General features: G+C 55.9%; 7 protein-coding genes across 7 annotated transcripts; 2 read left to right on the top strand and 5 right to left on the bottom strand.

The window, feature by feature from the left end:
* Positions 1-162: 162 nt before the first annotated feature.
* KRP23_3307 (Protein argonaute PNH1) lies at positions 163-4,077 on the bottom strand (the record flags this gene model as incomplete). The annotated part of the gene is made up of 3 exons (XM_067888142.1): positions 163-2,931; positions 3,000-3,628; positions 3,726-4,077. 3 exons carry the CDS (start codon positions 4,075-4,077, stop codon positions 163-165), a joined length of 3,750 nt encoding a protein of 1,249 aa, XP_067747411.1.
* Positions 4,078-6,146: 2,069 nt separating this feature from the next.
* On the top strand, positions 6,147-7,433 carry KRP23_3306 (ER lumen protein-retaining receptor; the record flags this gene model as incomplete). The annotated part of the gene is made up of 6 exons (XM_067888141.1): positions 6,147-6,184; positions 6,253-6,361; positions 6,460-6,816; positions 6,904-7,014; positions 7,095-7,297; positions 7,379-7,433. The coding sequence occupies 6 exons, from the start codon at positions 6,147-6,149 to the stop codon at positions 7,431-7,433; spliced, it is 873 nt and encodes a 290-aa protein (XP_067747410.1).
* A 624-nt stretch (positions 7,434-8,057) lies between these two features.
* KRP23_3305 (Rabankyrin-5) lies at positions 8,058-9,233 on the bottom strand (the record flags this gene model as incomplete). The annotated part of the gene is made up of 1 exon (XM_067888140.1): positions 8,058-9,233. The coding sequence occupies one exon, from the start codon at positions 9,231-9,233 to the stop codon at positions 8,058-8,060; it is 1,176 nt and encodes a 391-aa protein (XP_067747409.1).
* Positions 9,234-9,877: 644 nt separating this feature from the next.
* On the bottom strand, positions 9,878-10,777 carry KRP23_3304 (uncharacterized protein; the record flags this gene model as incomplete). The annotated part of the gene is made up of 1 exon (XM_067888139.1): positions 9,878-10,777. The coding sequence occupies one exon, from the start codon at positions 10,775-10,777 to the stop codon at positions 9,878-9,880; it is 900 nt and encodes a 299-aa protein (XP_067747408.1).
* Positions 10,778-11,613: 836 nt separating this feature from the next.
* Positions 11,614-15,559, top strand: KRP23_3303 (uncharacterized protein; the record flags this gene model as incomplete). Its single annotated transcript, XM_067888137.1, has 3 exons — positions 11,614-15,059; positions 15,136-15,280; positions 15,347-15,559. 3 exons carry the CDS (start codon positions 11,614-11,616, stop codon positions 15,557-15,559), a joined length of 3,804 nt encoding a protein of 1,267 aa, XP_067747407.1.
* Positions 15,560-15,567: 8 nt separating this feature from the next.
* On the bottom strand, positions 15,568-17,058 carry KRP23_3302 (uncharacterized protein; the record flags this gene model as incomplete). The annotated part of the gene is made up of 4 exons (XM_067888136.1): positions 15,568-15,663; positions 15,757-16,353; positions 16,426-16,822; positions 16,886-17,058. The coding sequence occupies 4 exons, from the start codon at positions 17,056-17,058 to the stop codon at positions 15,568-15,570; spliced, it is 1,263 nt and encodes a 420-aa protein (XP_067747406.1).
* An 87-nt stretch (positions 17,059-17,145) lies between these two features.
* On the bottom strand, positions 17,146-17,931 carry KRP23_3301 (uncharacterized protein; the record flags this gene model as incomplete). Its single annotated transcript, XM_067888135.1, has 4 exons — positions 17,146-17,335; positions 17,441-17,490; positions 17,576-17,639; positions 17,732-17,931. The coding sequence occupies 4 exons, from the start codon at positions 17,929-17,931 to the stop codon at positions 17,146-17,148; spliced, it is 504 nt and encodes a 167-aa protein (XP_067747405.1).
* Between the last annotated feature and the right edge of the window lie 89 nt (positions 17,932-18,020).

The raw sequence follows: 18,020 nt of genomic DNA, 5'->3' as shown, positions 1-18,020 counted from the left end.
ATTCAATCTCTGTTAGGTAGCGCGAGTTTGTCTTTCTGTCGCCTATACTTTTATCTTCTCAATTCAACGCCACCCCGTGCGCAGCAGGGAGGATGCCAACGGATCATTCTCAAGCCTGTCGAGTCTTCGTCGCAGAGACACCCATCCACTCAGCCACCGCAACTAGATGAAAAACATGCAGTTCTTGAGGTCGTTGTGCAGCTCCGTGAAGTCGAAGTTGGACGAGTTCGAGTTGAACGAGCCTACAGTTGACGCCCCGTCGGAGCCTTCGTTCAGGAAGAAGCGCGCGCGACCAGCAGCCAGATGCGCGTAGTACGCGGGCGTGGCAAAGGATACCGAGCGAGTGCAGCGTGCAAACGTGTACCCGAGATGGTACGTCAGACGCTGCACGTCCTCCGCCGACATTTTGTTTTCGTCATGGAGCACGGTGTAGTGGCAGGGCACACTAGTTCCCTGGATGCCGCTGTGGCCGTACAGGAAGAAGTCGAAGCGGTGAGAGTCGACAATGCCAGTGTCGATCACCGTTCCAGGAACCACATTGCCCTTGCGATCAGCGTCACGCTGGTTGACCGGGAATGCACGCATATGGTGGCGCTTGTTCACAATGATGAAGGTGACAGGTGGGTTGTAGCCTTCCGAAATCATCTTGAAGGCCTTGCGAAGCGCACGCATTTCGGTCTGTAAAATATCATAGAACTGCCCCTCGCTCACACCGTCACGGTAGTAGATGACGTGTTCCGGCTTGCGGTTCGTGCTCTGGTAATACGCCAAGAACAGGTCGCGCAGCATGTGCGGCAGTAGCTGGATATCACTGGAAGCCTTTTGCGCAGCCACTCGAGCAACATATTTTGCCGAGTAGCGGTCAAGCGAAGCCACAACAGAAGCGATCGAAGGCCGCCCGCCCATGCCCGAGCGCGGGTGCTCCACATCAGCGCCGATAATGATTGTAGGAGCCGTACTCACCAGCGGTAGTTCCTCACGCAGAATCGAGTTCTTTCCGCTCAGCTTCATGTTAATCTTGAGGCAGACATTAGCACAGTACTGAGGCTTTGCGCTGCGAACGTTCTGGGACACAATGCATTGGCTGGGGATACCCAACACCGTGTCGGACATGCGTTTGATATCGCCATAGGACCCAACGCCCTTGTCTTGCTTGATCACCATGATAAGTTGCGGAGGTCCCCTGTTACGCGACTCCAGCTCCTTGAAGCACATCTTCATGAGCTCTTCGACCTGCGAACCACGGTACTGGTCCATGTGGATCATGTGCGGGTTGCTGTCCTCAATCGTCAATCCACTCTTGCCAGCCATATCCACCAAGTTGCGAACGAATCCCTGCACATCACGCTCGCCAACGTTGGCAGTGATCACGACACCCCAGTTACGGAGAGTAGCGCCTTCCACAAAACGCTTGTCCCTCAAGTTCCATTGACCTCCTGATGGCCGCTCCGATACATTCGCATACTGGACTTCGGGCGGATCCATCACACGAGCATCGGTTGCTTCAAGCCGTTGCTCCACCTTCATGCCAAATGCAGCCAGGTACGGGTCGTTCTCGAAGCCGGCCTGGCGCACCTGGTCAATGATAGTTTCTTTGCGAGCGCGCGGCGGCTGACTGGTCTGTTTGATAATTTCGGCAGTATCCAACTCGTTAATGTTTGCGCAGCGCTGTCCAGGTGCCACTTCGCACAACTCCATCGGCAACCAGTTCTCCTTGCCTGCTCGCTTACTGCCAACGTTCACTGGCGGGAGCTGCGGATGTCTCAACTGCACGTTGTAGCGCTTGTTGAAGTAATCAGCCACAGACATTTCCTCCCCCTTAATGTTCACCATAGTCAAGTTAGCCGGTTGCGCACTAATACCGAAAATTGCACGTTTGCGATCCTTGCGGTGGGTAGGAACGACTTCGATCTTGCGTAGCGCGCGAGCCAAAGCCTTGGCATCCCGGTCAGACAAACCGCGAATATCGTTTGGCGATCGTGCGCTTAAGGCGGCCAATACAAGCTCCATCAGCTCCTTAGGAGCATAAAACACCGTGGCCGCCTGATCGACATTCATCAGCAGTTTACGGTCGGCAATACGAATAGCTTGGTGGTAACCCCAACACAGTTCTTTGCCACCCTTGAGCGGGAACGTTTTTTTCATGGAGAAAAAGTTGCGGCCCACAGCGATCAAGCGCTGAGCTCCAAGATGACGTGCAGCCACATCCAACGCCTGGAGGACCGGCATAACATTCACATCCGGGTTGGAATAGTAATCCGTAAGTGAACTTGTCGAGATCGTCTCGGCGAGCTTGATCTTCACGACAAATGTGCGAGGGCCTCGGAACGGGCGGCGAGGCGCATCACCTGCAGCTGGTGGCGGAGGAGGCGGAGGGGTCGGACTGGGGCCGTCCGGGTTAACGTCGACGAAAGTCTTGGTTTGCGCTTCCCACGGTATCATAGCAGGCGCATACATGGCAGACATACCGTCATGCACAACGCGGATGCCACCAAACTCAGTCTCGTATTGACGGAGAGCAGCGTTGATCACGTTGCGAACCAGAGCGCGTGGAAGGGGTCGTTCCGGGCGCTGTTCACGTTTAGGAGGTGCAGACACGTCGCTCATTTCCACGTCCTTGTCCTCTTTTTCGTCTTTACCCTCTTGCTTTGGTTCGTCACCCATGGTCTCATCCTTTTGGTCTCCAGGTGTACCGCCAGAAGGACCGTACTTCGAGTCTGCTGCGAGGTCAGGCGAGCGCTCGACATCCACGTGGTATTTGAAAATTTCTGCTGGAACCGTGTCGAGCGAGACACCGAAGTAGTTCACACTCAACTGCATCGATTTGCCACCTCTGGCGACGCCCGGGCGGCGACAAATAAGAAACTCCTGCTGGAGCTCCGGGTCTTCAGCGCTTACTTCGCGCACGCCCGCGCGACCAGTCCACTCGTCCTGGAGACGCGGGTCAGCCACGGGATCACCCAAAGTCTCATACCCGGAGCCAGTCACCGTGCCAACACCGGGGCCTGACTCTCCGCGGCCACCGCGACCCCCACCACCTCCAGAGCGACCGCCACCGCGGCCTCCACCGCCGTATCCACGATCTCCTCCACGGTCACCTCCACGGTCACCTCCACGGTCACCTCCGCGGTCGCCGCCACTGCTACCACCGTATCCACGATCTCCTCCACGGCGATCACCACCTCCACGATCATCGCGGCGTCCGTAGCCACGATCACCTCCACGATCTCCACCACCACCATAGCCACGATCGCCGCCACTGCTAGCACCGTATCCACGATCATCACGGCCGCCACCAGCAGCCGCTCCACCACCATATCCGCGGTCATCCCGGCTGCCATATCCGCGCGAGCGGTCATCATGGCCACCTCCTCCATACCCTCGGGAGCGGTCGTCATGTCCGCCGCCGCCTCCCCCACTGCCATAGCTTCCACTGCCTCCGCCATAACCACGGTCATCATATCCACTGCGGCTCTGATCATAACCTCCAGAGGACGCAGAGGCTGCATAGCCACCTCGACTATCGTAACTTGATGATCCTGCGTATCCCCCAGAAGAGCTGCCGTGCCCTCCACGATCGTCGTACCCCGACCCTCCGTAGCCCCCGCTGCCGTACGATGCTCCTCGACTGCGGTCATCGTAACCACCACTACCGTAACTCCCACTGCCAGAGCCGTAGTCGCCCCCTCTGCTGTCGTACCCCCGAGACCCCGATCCAGAGGCACCGTAACCCCCTCCGCCGCCGCGACTGTAGTCGTCGTACCCCGACGATCGCGAGCTGTACTCGCCGCCACCGCGGGAGTCGTACCCCCCTCTTTGCTGCTCGTACCCTCCTCTCTGATCGTACCCCTGCTGGCCACGCTGGTCGCCGTACCCCTGCTGGCCGCGCTGATCGCCGTACCCCTGCTGGCCGCGCTGATCGTACCCTTGTTGCCCTCTTGGATCTCCGTATCCTCCGCCGCTGCCGCTGCTACTCGGGCGATTCGGATCCTCGTAGCCGCGGCCGTGGTCGCCACCGCGCGAGCTGTACCCGCGCTGGTCGCCGTAGCCGCCGCCGCCACCTCCGCTGTAGCTCATGGAGCAATCCTGCGGTTCCTCGTCTTGGATTTAAAATGCGGAACTGGCATATCCAAGAAAGGAAGCGCCCATTTTGGCCAATCGGAGGCGAAGGACCTTCAACGTTACGGTTGCAGAAAGTTCAACGGCACTTCCGCGATCGGTTTAGACCGGGTTCTTCCAGCGGGAATTTTATGGCAGCAAGGGTCTTAAGACGTCTTCGAGCTGTTCATCATAGTGAGTTTCTTTGTATGGGTTTGGGAGGTAAACACAGGTCGCAGGACTTGGCGATGTGGCAGCGTGGCCACCGAACGAGTATTCACGGGCTACATGCGCGTCAGCTAAAATCTCACTGGTTTCCGCACACGCAGCGGACCCTCCTTCTCTCGGAAAAAAACTCTCTCGATAGTGCTCTGGTTGTTCGGCAGGTTCGCCACCAGGTCGATTTTGCCGTCCTTGATGTGCACGGACTCGTTCGGTGGTCTTCTCCGGCAACTGGTAGCTCGACGAGATCGGCAGTGCCTTCAGGAACGCCTCGTGGCGGTCCTTGCCGAAGCAAATCACGGTGCTTGGGCCGCCAGCTATGGATACGTCGATTCGCCCACGATGACCTCAATTGAAGCAAAGCCGCCGCTGTGCACACCAGAGTGGAGCGCATCTTGACCAAGTTCGCACTGACACGTATGTTGCACGAAGGTAGCATGGCGAATCATCTGGCAATTAGTTTTAAGGCACACTGTAATTGACGTGCCACACTTTTGGGCATATACAGCCAATCATGACTGAGTTGTTTCCGTCCATCCATTCGCTGTTACAAGTCGCCCCATATCTCTTCGGTCGTCACTTCTTCATTCGTCTCCAGCAGCAGATATGCGCGTTTGTGTATGCGGTCCCGATCTATCAATTGCCCTATTTGCCACTCACGTCGCCCTCCAGTGCGACGCCTGGGTCTTCCGTACTTTGTACTCGGCGGCAAAGACTAGGCCCCCCTTGCGGATGTTGGGTCCATCAGCCTGACGTGAAAGTCCCTTGGGACGGCCAGAAGCGCTGGGCACTTTGGGAGGTGCCGGCTCGCGTTTTGCGACCTAACGCCTCCAGAAGAATCAGCATTTCGACATCTCCATCTATTATAGTTCTGTATGTCCTGCTTGTTTATTACCCCAGTGGAAGCGCGATGAGGAATTGATAAACAATGATTCAGTCGAACGTGATGACTAACTATAATCATCTCTCCTACTCAATCTGAGCGCCCCTACTAAATCATGTTGCCTTCGTGAACGAGCCCCAATGATAAACAGTTATTAGCTCTAACCGAATCCACTTACTATCGGATAAGTGTGTGGAGAACCTATCAATGCTGAGGGACTCGAAAATTCTCACACTGCATTCCATAACTGCATGTACATCAGTGCTGCTCGTCCCCAGGTGATACGTGCTGTTGACCCTTGCATTTGTACGTGTATGGTGCCCTATTAAACGAGTAGTACTACAATGTAGTGTTGCGTTGTCAGCTTCGTTAGTGTTGCTCTACAGGTCGAGAGTTTGTATAGCGTTTGGATGAGCAGCCCAGTGCTACACGTAGAGTTCTGGTGGTTAGAATGGTAAAAGAAAGAAGCAACTTCCGGTGCCGTATTCTTGACCACGGAACCAGCACGGCGGATTGCAACTCGAACGTCTGGTGCGCCATTCGAGCGATGGTGCTGTTAGCAATTGCTAAGATCTGCCTATCAAGGCGAACGCGCAACAATCGCCTTCTGCACGCCTGTGTCTCGACGCTTGAGTCCTTCTTCTCCTCCCTGTCGACGTAGGCCCTCGTTGGCGTGGCTTGCGGAGCTCTGGCCCATCCCGGGATCCGTAGGCGAGCAGCTCCACGAGCTGCCACGCAGCAAGTTGCCTTCAAGGTGCACTGAGCCGTGTGGCGCACACAATATGTATTCAAATGATTATTCATATCTCCCATCTGAGCGCATCTGATTGGCCACCGGCTTTTTACGGGTAGACGACCTGAAATCTTCGGACTACGCAGAACACGCCGCGTAGGCCATTATCTTTTGGCAAGGAGCGTGGACCAAGCACAAGACGGCGCTAATATGATGGATCTCAGCAGCAAGGACAAGTCTCCCAGCGCGTACGTGGCCTCCCTCCCCTCTCACCTCCTCCCTCTGCAGCCCCTCACCCTCCTCCTTCTGCTTCCAGAGCCTTCCTCACAAAACACAAGAGCAACATTGCGCTATGGTCGGGCTTCGTGGTCGTCGTGTTCTTCTGCTACCACCTGTTCAGTGATGGAGACTTCTCCTTCCTCATGGTACGCGCCTTCCGCAGCTAAATCCACCCTCCAACGGCCTAAGTCCACTCTCCAACGGACTAATTCTGACCCTTTAATGTATTTTTCTGGCACTTTAGACCATGGGCGCATTCGTGCGCGCCTTCGGCTTCGCTTTCCTGATTTTCAAGGCGTTCTCGCAGAAATCAGTGGCCGGTCTGTCGCTCAAGACCCTGGAGCTCTATGCGTTCCTGTTCCTCTTCCGTCTGAGCTCCATCCTGCGCTACCAGGGCTACCTGCCGTACGACCGAAGCGGCGACTGGCTCTACACGTTCCTGGAGGTCGTGGCGCTCACGCTGTGCTGCGGCGTCATCTACCTCGTCACCATGCGCTTCAACTCGACGTACGAGCTGCGCTACGACACGTTCGGATGGCTGCACCTGCCCACGGAGCTGGGCGGACTTTACATCCTGCTGCCCTGCATTTTGTTCGGCATGGTGCGTTGCAACTGCAGATACAGTGCATTTGCTGATGATTGCGGGTTCTAGTACTAACTTGTAGTTTACTGCTATGTGATCGTTTAGCTCATCCACCCGAACCTGAACCGCAACTGGTTCTCGGACGTGTCCTGGACGATTGCGCTGTACATTGAGGCCGTTGCTATCCTGCCTCAGCTGTTCATGTTCCAGAAGCGCGTAAGTGCTTGCTGGCAGATCTATTTGGTTGGTCCGCAGGATTTGACTTTGTTCTTGAACGTGTTGCTTTTGATGCTCAGGGCGGCGGCGCTGTGGAGTCGTGCATTTCGCACTTCGTGTACGCGCTCGCTTTCGGCAGCTTCCTACACCTGGTGTTCTGGTTCTCATCGTACCACGAGCTCGGCGAGAAGGACGCAGGCCAGCACGTGGGCTACATGGTTATTTTCGTGCAGATTGGCCACATGCTTATGATGGCGGATTTCCTCTACTACTACTTCAAGAGGTATGCTCCGCTTGCAATTAGTGTGGATATTCTGGGTACGCAAATACTGATTGCTATTGTGTTTGCTTTGCTTGCACGCAGCATGAAAGACGGAGGCCCGATGATGCTGCCCACGCACGGCGCCTACCAGGCGTAGACAACTCCGAGCTGCATCAACAGGTGACCAGATGCGAGAGGGGATATAGCGTGCTGCTAATTCTGCGGAGCTGAAGCGAAGCAGGAAAGAATAACCAAGAGAAACACGAAAGCACGAATGAAAATGTGAAAACGTGTACGTGGTACAAGGTTGCTTGGTTTGACGTTGAAGGCAGTGCACATGTATCGCTTTTGTGTGGCTGAAATGGTGTTTCGAGCGTCGACACGTGGAGTGCGCGTCTCTTTACGAACACCGAAGGCACTGGCGCTACCGAGCCAAATTTGGTTCGTAAAATCGTGTCAAGAGACTGATGTTTCTGATGTTGCTTTGATTGGCATTGCCGTGTCACTTGTTAGCAGAGAGCAGGTCATGCCGCACTGGTGAACTAAACCTGTGGAAGAACGAGGAGTTCAAGGCCATGCACAGACTATCAAGCATGTAAAACTCCGATTTACTCGAAATCTGTGCATTCTAGCGGGTGTGTTTGTAGGCTAGAAAATGCGGTAAGGTACAGCCAATTGCGTGGGGGAAAGGAGAGGAAGCGCGCCCACTTGGTCGCGAAAAGAAGGCTCGATTCCTCGATTGGTACGCCGACTTCTTCATTCGAAGTGTTTCCCTGTCGAGCTAATAATCATCGTAGTCGATAACAGCGTCGCTTGCTATCAATCTGTCCGCCGTGGTGCTTGCCCACGATATGTCGTCGTTCGAAACTTCACGGACGGTGATGCAGGTACTGCAGACCTTCATCATTTGGTGGCACGCACCTTTGGTGGTCGGCTTGATGGTCACATCCGTAAACGGGAGGTGACGCTTGTACTTGGAGCACGGGCCGCAGCAAATTCGCCCGCATAGCCGGCAGTGATGGCGTCGCACGAGAAGTCCAAATTTGCGAGAGCACACCATACAGGAGCGCTGAGTCTCGTAAGATACCCACTCTGGTGGGTGCGCGATGAACTTGGCCAGCCACGCCAGCTGTGGCGGCGACAGGATATCCAGCACCATTACACCCTGGTTGTTGCGGATCGTCATGCCTGCATGCTCCCTTACGAGCGCCGCGGCGACCTTCCATAGTCCTTGCGATACAGCAACATGCAGCACTGTGTTGCCAGCTGCATCGATGGTGTTGGGGTCGCTGCCGTTCTTCATGAGGAGCTGTACGATCTCCGGGTCGTCGTCCTGCGCCGTGAGCACGTGTGCGATGATCGGGAAGACGTCTCGCTTGCTCTTGATCGTAGGGTCCGCTCCTCTCAGCAGCAATAGAGCCACAACATCCGATGCCGACGGCGTCGAGCACGTTGCGGCAAAGTGCAGCGGCGTGTTGCCATTGCGATCCGGCAGGTTGACAAGTTCCCGGAGCTCCGGCTCGGCCAGCAGTCTGACGGCCTCGAGGTTGCCGTACTTGGCCGCAATATGCAGTGCGATCTGCTGCTGCTTGTGGGACTTGACGGAGGCCAGGTCGATGGCCTTGCCATCGTACATGGCGAGCAGCGAGGCCACGACGGACTCGTCGCCGCGCTTGGCGGCGCGGTGCAGCGCCGTGTAGCCCGAGGCGTCGGGCTTGTACGGGTGGTAGCCCATCTTCTTCCACTTGTTGGCCGTGACCATGCTGAAGCGCATGGACTCGCTCTCGCGGATAGTGTTCATGCTGCTGAGCGCCTGCGAGACCTTGCTGGACACGCGTTCGTTGCTCCACACGTGCAGCTTCTGCAGCGCCACGGGGATCTCGTAGTCCGAGTCCATGGTGGACGTGGATGAGAAGGACGACTCCTCCTCCTCGTTGGGCGGCACGCGGCGGAACATGGTAGAGCAGGTGAAGCGGGTCTCACTCACTGCCGACGCCAGACGTGCAGTTCTGCTGCCGATAGACTCGGAAGTGACTGAGGAGCTCTCTGCACACATAAGTTAAGTGTGTCACACACAAAACATATTCAGTTCATAGTCCCACTCTCGTCAACGCCACGAAAAAAGCGGTGCACCTTGCTGCGTGAAAAGCTCCGTATTGCTACATTTCCCACAGCGGAGACTTGTGCTGGCGCCACCTGCAGTCAACTTCGTAAAAGTCGAGCTGCCAGAGTGGACCTCTGCATCAAGAGACCTCTACATTTCGGTGCACTCGCCATGTGTTCTGCTTCGACCGGGTAGCGGATACCCTTCAGCAGTGCTGATAGCACTTCAGCTATTCGAGCGTCGAGGAATTCATTCGTGCAAATCTCGCTGCTCTGTGGTCAACGAGTTAGTGTCAGCGGTGTGATCGACTCGATCCCTCTCAGCACGCCAACGGGTACGTGGCGGTTCTCGCCCGTTGCTGCACGATGGACAAAGCGCCTTCCTTCACCGGCGACGTCGGCCACGAGCTCGTATTCGCGTGAGAAAACTGCATGATATTACTGGAGAACTCGTTCGCCTCCTAACTTACTGATTGCCGCCGACTGCAGCGATCCTACTCAGCAAAGATACCACAAATCGGGGAAGATTTGCCCGCAGGCGTCCATGTCATCGTCGTCGTTGAGGCTCGTCCTCGAGCGAGTGAGCACGCGCGAAGCCGCCGCGGCCGTCGCATTCTTCACCACCAGACGGTGAAGCACGTAGTGGATCTCGACGCCCGACGCGGAGCCGTCCGCCGTCGTCAAGGCGCTGTGTCGGTGGATGGGCCCCGCGGCCTGCGCGGCGAACGCGGCGTCCAGGTCCACGGCCACTTGGCCGAGGCGGTGCTTCTTGCCGAAGCCCGGCGCGACGCTCGACACCTCGATGGCCACCTGATGGTAGTGTGCGTCGTTCTCCCGCCGCTCGAAGACGAACTTCTCGTCAAAGACGAACTCATTGTCGCTGCGCTCAGGCTGCGCAGACGCCTTGGTCGTCGAGCCGCTGCGCACGGTGCAGGTCATACGATGCGGTAACTGCAACTGGCCTTGCGACCACTTGGCGGATCCCCAGAGCGATGACCGCTGCAGCCTGCCAGGCCCAATCGCGCGGTCGTCGTGTTCTTCGTAGGCGCTCGAGTCCGTGATTTTCTGGATCGCCACCACGATGATCTCGCAGATCTCGCCGCGCGCAGCTTCGTCCGGTTCGCCGTCTTGTTCGTCGGAATCCATGCTGCTCTCGGTCGGGTCGTCCACCCCCGTGGGGCTGCTCTGGTAGCCCCACAGCTTCTTGTGTGGAGACGGGAACGCCTTCGCCAAGAAGCTCTTGGTCATAGATGCGCAGCTCGCGAACTGGGCCCGCGCGCTCAGCGACGGCAGCAACGGCGTCTTCTTGATCAGCGCTAGCGGCAGCGGCGACGGGTCCGCCGGATTCTGCGCAGCGCCCTGCGTGCTCATGATCTTGTTCGGAAGTAGCAGTGCCATAGCTGTGTGCGTGTGAGAGCTCCGCCGCTAGTATTGAAGTGACAGAGAGTAGATACAAGTTGATGGCTCTTGCACTCGAGCGCTTTTCGCAGAATGCACTCGGTCAGCCATGAACGCACGAACCCGGTGGAACCGTTATCGATTGCGCCGTGCAGACTGGCGCCACTCGAGCTGACGTGCGCGCGGTTGATTCGCGCTGACCACATTTGCCCAAGCTCGGCGCTTGCTGGCCAGCATTGCAGCAGCGCTGCGGCAAGCAGCTCGGAACCCAGGAATCGCGTCCAGCCGCCCAGCGCGAATGCAGTGCATCTTGACTTGGCAATCTTGAAGCCACACGCGCAGGGACGGCCGTCCTTTACATGGCATCGCAAGCAGTTGAAGGTCTCAAAAGCGAGGCCCATAGTGGCCTGGGCCTTCATTGCTTATTGGCCATGTACTTCGATTGCATGTTGCATCACCGGTCATGTCAATGCCCCACTTGCGCGGAAACCGGTCGCTCGTTGCGCTAATGAAACTCCCGCATTACCAATGGCGGTTAGCAGCAAGGTGGCGATCTACTGCTGCGACGAGTAAGGGCTCAGCTTCCTCGCGTTGTCGAACGACGAGATCGACAGTCACAAGCTCAGCTCTGCAACGGCAGGAGCGGCAGACAGACTCGCCTGCGACCGACAAAATTTACAGCAACGTCGTTGCCTGGCGGCAACAGGCAAGTTACTTGTCATTAGAATCAGATTGTTCGACTGTCAATATATCTGATTCTACGGTGCTACCAATCTGATGTGCGTCACACAGGTCAAGTTCAACCGATCCTTCCGCGATAGAGCAGCCTTCGCCCGATGGAGTCGCTGTTCGTGCGGTCGCTGGCGTTGGGGGCGGCGGCGCAGGACTGTCCAACGCTGACCAGCGCCTCGCGCACAACGGCCGACGCCACGTTCGCCGTCGCCAGCGGGCGCGAGGGCGTCATCCGCGTGTACGCGGCCTCGTGCTCGGCGTTACTGCACGAGTTCGCGGCCATCCACAGCCGCGTGTACACGCTGCACTACACGAGCTTCTCGGACAGTTTGGTAACGCTGGAGAGCGATGTGAAGGGGGGCGATCATGATGACAATGACGATGAGGACGCAGAGACCTTCCTGTGTGTGTACCACGACTGGCGAGAGCGCAAGATGGTACGCGGCTACACGTTGCCCCTGGGCGTGCTGGAGAGCCCGTCGTCCAGCCGCAAGGCGGACTGTGTGGCCGTGTGCAGCTTCACCGGCAGAGTCGTGGTGGCCATGGGCACGGTGCTCAACATCTGGCAGTGCAGCCACGGCTTCTTCGAGCACGTGATGGAGCTCAAGGTGGACATGGCGCAGCGCCACGCCTTCATGCAGGTGGAGTACGTGGCCATCCACGGGGTCTACGTGGCCTTCGCCTCGCAGACGGAGGTGAGAGTCATGGAGATCCACGTGAGGAGCTCCAAGGATGCGGAGCAGACGCCGAAAGTGGATGCGAGCTTGGAGAAAATGGAGGACTGGGCCGCCAAGCAGGAGGAGGGAGATGCCGTGCCCGAAGACGCGTCACACTGTGTGAAAGTCACGAGCTTGGATGATCTGGACGCGTTCGTGGAAGTGCCCGTGTCGTGCTCGGCTTATAGCACGATGGAAGCGGAGACGAAACGTGAGCAGGACGAGCAGCGGATCTTCGACGAGCAGGAGCAGATCCCGATGGTGCTGGGACGCAATGAAGCACAGCAGGAAGTGTGGAACCTCGCCGGTCTGATCAAGAGCCAGGATATCCGCACGAACCAAGCCATGTCATACTTTATTGGCGAGAACGATGTGAGCGTGCTGCTGCAGCGCTACCTGCCGCCGAACCACAGTGTTCGGTCGCTGAAGTTCCTGCCTGAGACGATTGATAACCGCGTGTGTGTTGAGACGAGAAGCTACACGCGTCTACTGGTGGCGACGGAGAAGCACGCGTTCCTGTACTACTTCCTGTCGGAAGAAGTTGATTCTACGAGGAAGAAAATGTCCAAGAAGGTGCTAGGCAAAGGAGAGCGAACGCGATCGAGGGGTATGCACAAGCCTATTAAGGTGGGGAAAGTTGGTGTGGGGCAACGTCGAGACTCATTCACGAGTGTCGAGAATGAAGACAAAGAAGATGGTGAAGCCGATTCCACGGAGTCTGGTCGTGTGGTGATGCACTATAACTTCGCGTCAGCAGTGACCAGCATCACGGCCAACAGCTCCTTCTTGTTTGTTGCGACGCTGTCGGGTCTGCAAGTATGGTCTATTTGGAGTCCATGTCACTACGTGGCAGCAAGTCGTGCGCTGAGCAAGTCGCTCGTACCTCAACCTTCTCAGCCCCAGCTCCTTTGCACACAGCCTATTCCCTACCCGGTATCACAGCTTGCTGCACTCGACTCGTATGTCATATTGCTTCCGCAAGTGGATTCGATGGCTTGTCAACAACCACAAGAGCTTGTCCATTTGATCAGCTTAGCTGCCGCTGAGCGTCTTCCTGAGGCAGAGTTTGAAATGAGGCCGCAACTTGATTTTGGGGAGGACCCATCTCAGCGCAGCATCATGATCTTCCAGCAAAGTCCACCGTCGCTGATCTTTTCCTATGTGCGTCAAGGAGTATTGTCGGCTGATGGTGACATGAAGCCGTTCCAGCTTGACTTGCTGCTGAGTCTGTTCTCGCTGTATCGTTATCGTGCTGATGTTGGTTTTGACTTACTTCGCCTAGCAATTAGCAATGAGGCTATTCGAAACGAGGTTGCGGCTTCGATTTCTGACCGAAAAGAGAGGTTGGCTTTAGAGCTCGAGACAAAACTGTATGATCGTCTCGCCAGGGAGTGTGCGGCAGATCTGGCAGCAGTCTTCATGTCGGAGCACCACCGGAACTTGGGGCGTGCAGCACTATTGTTTGTGGCGTCGAACGTCCCCTCCACTGATGTTATGCACCGACTTCAAGATATCATCGGCGCTGTGGATCGTACAGAGGTGATTGAGGCGACGGGGAAGTACCTGGAGGCCTTTGTTTTCCCACCTCCAGCATCACTCGCAGACATTTGTGCTCTTCACGTGGATCAGGATACAAGTTCAAGTGACACCAAATTCACGAGGATTGTGCTTCTGCACTACGGCAAGTACTTCCCGGAGCAGCTTTCTCGGTTGATTATCGACTCTTCATTAAAGTGGACTTTAGAAGATATCTCATTTGCGCTCGAAAAGTTAGAGGAGTCCACCAGCCACAGCGTTCTCGTCCAAATTGCGAGGCTTGTTCTAGTACTGCGCGCAGCGGCCTTCCCGACAGAAGACTGGGATGTTCTTGGAGCTTCGGAGGGTGCTTCTATTGAGGGTTTCGCGCAGCAATGCTCGTACCCGTCAATGCTTGCTCTCATTGACGACTTGTTGCATAATCACGTCGATGCACTCATACACTTAACAGTGACACACCCAGACCTTCTTGTCCAAGAGGTTGCTATCTCAGACGACGAGAAGCGTGCGCCTGGATTTACTAGACGCTTTTCCAGCTCCAAACTAACGAAGGCACTGCTTGAAAATGCTCCATCGAAATACTTGGACATTCTGGAGCGGATCTTTAATGATGCCATCGGGCATCAGGAAACAATCAAGTCCACACTACTCTTCTGCTTGAACGCGATCGGTGATTCTGCGGCGCCATCAGCAACAAGAATTGCTATGATCGGTTCGACTGCACTGTCGCAGTCAAGTGATGACGATGTATGGGCTGCGCCATTTGTACCCGATCAAGCACTTGTGCTTCGTTTCTTGGTGTTTGTGCTTCAAATGTTTCCGACGCTCGAGAAGTTGGCGGAGAAGGAGGAAGTACAAGATGATGAAGAGGATCTGCAACATGCAAAGGCAGCTGTGGCAGTGGAGCTGACGCGCCTGTGCGTCAAACTGAGCTCATGTTTTCATGATTCGGAGAGTAAAGACGACAACGGGCGCGTGGAATCGACCGTGTGCGATCTGTTTGAGTCAATGATTTCGGAATCGGTTTCCCACTTGCTCCCAGGATGGGTGCAAGAGTACATGAAGACGCGCTGTCTGCCGGAATCGCCTAGGCTGAGAAAAACCCTCAAGTTTTTGTTCTACCAAGCACTCGGCCTTCTCCACGAAAAGAACTTGATTCGTCCCCACGACGTGCTGTCAACGTACGAGGTGATCGATTCTCATTCCGCGGAGGAGAACGATCTTGTTGTTGGGTCATGGCGTCTGGAGAACGATTTGGCTGCGCTTGTTGTTTTGTTAACCCTGCCTCGCGTGTCCAGGTAGGCAACTTTGTCCATGTAGTCTGGCGACTCTTGTTTTGAGATGACTAAGTGTTGTTTTGCTTACAACAAGCAGGACGGTGGACGGATTGACGCTCATCGCAAAACGTGCCGACTTCATTAACTTATTCCTGCCGTATGGCAAGAGCTTTTGCGTCACCCTTGACGAGTGGCGCTTTTTGATCAGCACGTTATCGTCCATTTCCGATAATGCAGCGGAGGTACGTGTCGTCGACACTTTCACACTTTACTTCTTGTTCGCTCACTTTGCTGTTTTGTTTCATTAGGCGGACAACGTGACGTCCAATGACGAGGGCGCAATTTTGGAGAGCATTCTCAATCACGTGTGCTCAACCCTCAGTCCCGAAGACTTGCTCCAGGTTTTGCCTGACGACGGCGATCTTGCACTGTACATGTCGACGATCGAGGTCAGCATGCGATTGGATCAGGTGCGGGAAAAGCAGAAGGACAGTCGGCTAATGAGTGCTGTTGCCGGGTAACCGCATTGTCAATCAGCATCAACAGATTGTGGCTCGGTGACGGCAGCTCGCGATCCGAATGCCGTTCCTTGTTTCTCCATCAGCTTCGTGATGGCCTCAACGTACTGTGCAGCCTCGCAGGTAGATAACAAACATAAACATCAGAAGGTCAGTTCCCGGGAACGATGTGCTATCACGCAATTTATGCGCAAACTTACCGCAGCACGCGTTTGACGGAAGTGTGTTTTCTGGGTAGCCTGAACGAAGGTTCGAAACTGGACTACCCATCGCTTGTTGGGCTCCAACGCCACAAAGCCCTCGTTGCCACGCGCTCGCTGTATGATACTTTCCTCTTCTTGGCGGTTCTCGTCAAACAGCAGCTTGGTGGAAGCCCCCGTGTTCGTGAATCCTCGAACACTGACGCTTTCTCGTGGTGTCGACGCGTCCATGAACGAGGAGGCTCCTTCAGCGTCCAAGGTGGCAGTTCCGTCAGCTCCAATTACGACCACAGGATCCCAGAAGAGCAACTGGTCCATTTCCTGTACGAACTCGCGCACTCTCCTGGACGGGATATCTGCCGGCAGTCGGACATTCAGTCGAAGCGGCCACAGAAACGTGTGGAACACCTCTGTCGTGTTGCTGACAGTGCCGCCCGCAGGGATAAAGGTCTTGGTGTTGTCTGGAGTAGCCAGCACGATGAAGCCCAGTGGGGCATCACAGATGTCGCCCTTCCTGGATCCATGCAAGTAAATCCGCGAGTCCAGATGCAGCATGTTGGCCAGGAACATGTAGTGTGCGCCCATGACATTGCGCAGCTGCAGAAACACACACAAAACACCTAAAACATGAGAACATAATCACACCAAAAAGACCCCCACTCTTCGTACCAATGGCAGTGCAGCCAGTGCAATGGACGTGAAGAACCCGACAGAGAACAGCAGCCTGAGCTCGCTCGAGTCCTCGATGCGAGGAGCCACGTAGTACGTGTACACGATCAGCACAAGCAGCATCATCTTGGCCAGCGTCGTGCCCTCGTACAGCAGCGTCATGCGACCGGCCTTCTCGTCCTTCTTGTAGCCCACCACGCCTTTCCGCACGATCACTTCGCGCAGCACATTACCACCCGCGTCCATCCAGATGATGAAGCATACACCGAAGATCCACGCCGGCCACTCGTACAACAGCAGCGACAGGCGAGACACGAGGACGGCGATCCACAGGAGCCCCACGCGACACACGAGCGACGTCTGCCACATCATCATCCGCCGGGCCTCATCCGGCCAGCTAATACAGACATACAATCGTTAATAAAACAAAATGCAAGTGTTATTCTGGTCTCGTACGTACATCCATTTTTTGGGGCAGAACTTGCGTAGCGCCCAGAAGAGACAGCGCGCGATGGGATTGGCCAGCACCGTGGAGAGGAAGAAGAGCACGACGGACACGTAGGTGCTGAGGTTGCCGCTCCTGGTCTCGTTCCACCAGTGGGTCCAATCATCCTGCGTCGACTGTGACACCATGGGCGACCAATTGACAAGTCGGGAAATAGAGTCAAATTACAACGTCTTATTGGCTAAAACCCGTCCTCCAGGTACGTGGAGACCTGCTCACTGCATGGCGTCTTCCTCGTCGCAGGACTCATAGCCATCGCCACGACTGCCTTCTCCTTTAGTGATGGCCACTTTCTCCTTCTCCAGCTTACGCACGTACGCGCGGCGGTCGCGCTCGCGCATGCCCTCGAGCGTGTTCTCGAACTCGCGCTCCTTCTCCTCGTGCTCCGCCAGCAGCTCTTGCTCGCTGCAATGACCACGACAGCATGCAATAGCACAGACACAACGGTTAGTAAAGTTGCAACAACAATAGCAATTGGTGTTCGTTGCACTAGGACAACAAAAAACGCACCTCGCGACGATCTCCTTGGTCTGACAGCACTTGGCGCAAACGTCTCGGTCCTGCAATGAGCAATGTAGCCACAGTGAGAACACAGCACAGCCAAGCAACTCTGCTGCAGCGGTTGCAAGGATGAGAGTGTTTTACCTTGGCGCAGGGGTCGCAGGACGCGTGATAGGCGGACGTCACCGTCTTCTGGTGGCAGTAGATGCTGCACATAGCAGGCAAACACGGCAACAACAGTAAGCCTCTGCAGCATAATGTATAGAGAAACGCAGTACATTGCATTGTATTGCAGCGTACCAGGATCCTGGCTGCGAGAGCGGCTTGTACTTGCGGTATTTTTTGCGCCACTCAATCTGGTTACGGCACTTCTCGCAGAGTCCGTGGATGGGCATGGACAGGATGCGCTCCGTCTTCTTGGACTTGGGGTTGTGTTTGAACGCGAACGCGTTCTGGTGCTTGGGTGCGCGCTTCTTGACGTTGCCGCGCTGCGAGCTCATGGTCACTTGGTTGCTCTCTGCTGCTCGAGTCAATTGTGCCCATTCAAAAGCGTGTTACATCATCTTTCTAACGCTTAACCGTTACAGGT

The sequence above is a fragment of the Phytophthora ramorum genome (genome assembly GCF_020800215.1).
Source record: "Phytophthora ramorum isolate Pr-102 chromosome Unknown Phyram_PR-102_s0003, whole genome shotgun sequence".
In the NCBI taxonomy this organism is placed as follows: domain Eukaryota; phylum Oomycota; class Peronosporomycetes; order Peronosporales; family Peronosporaceae; genus Phytophthora; species Phytophthora ramorum.
Note: the sequence above shows the minus strand (reverse complement) of the source record. Positions and strands in the feature narration are given on the sequence as shown.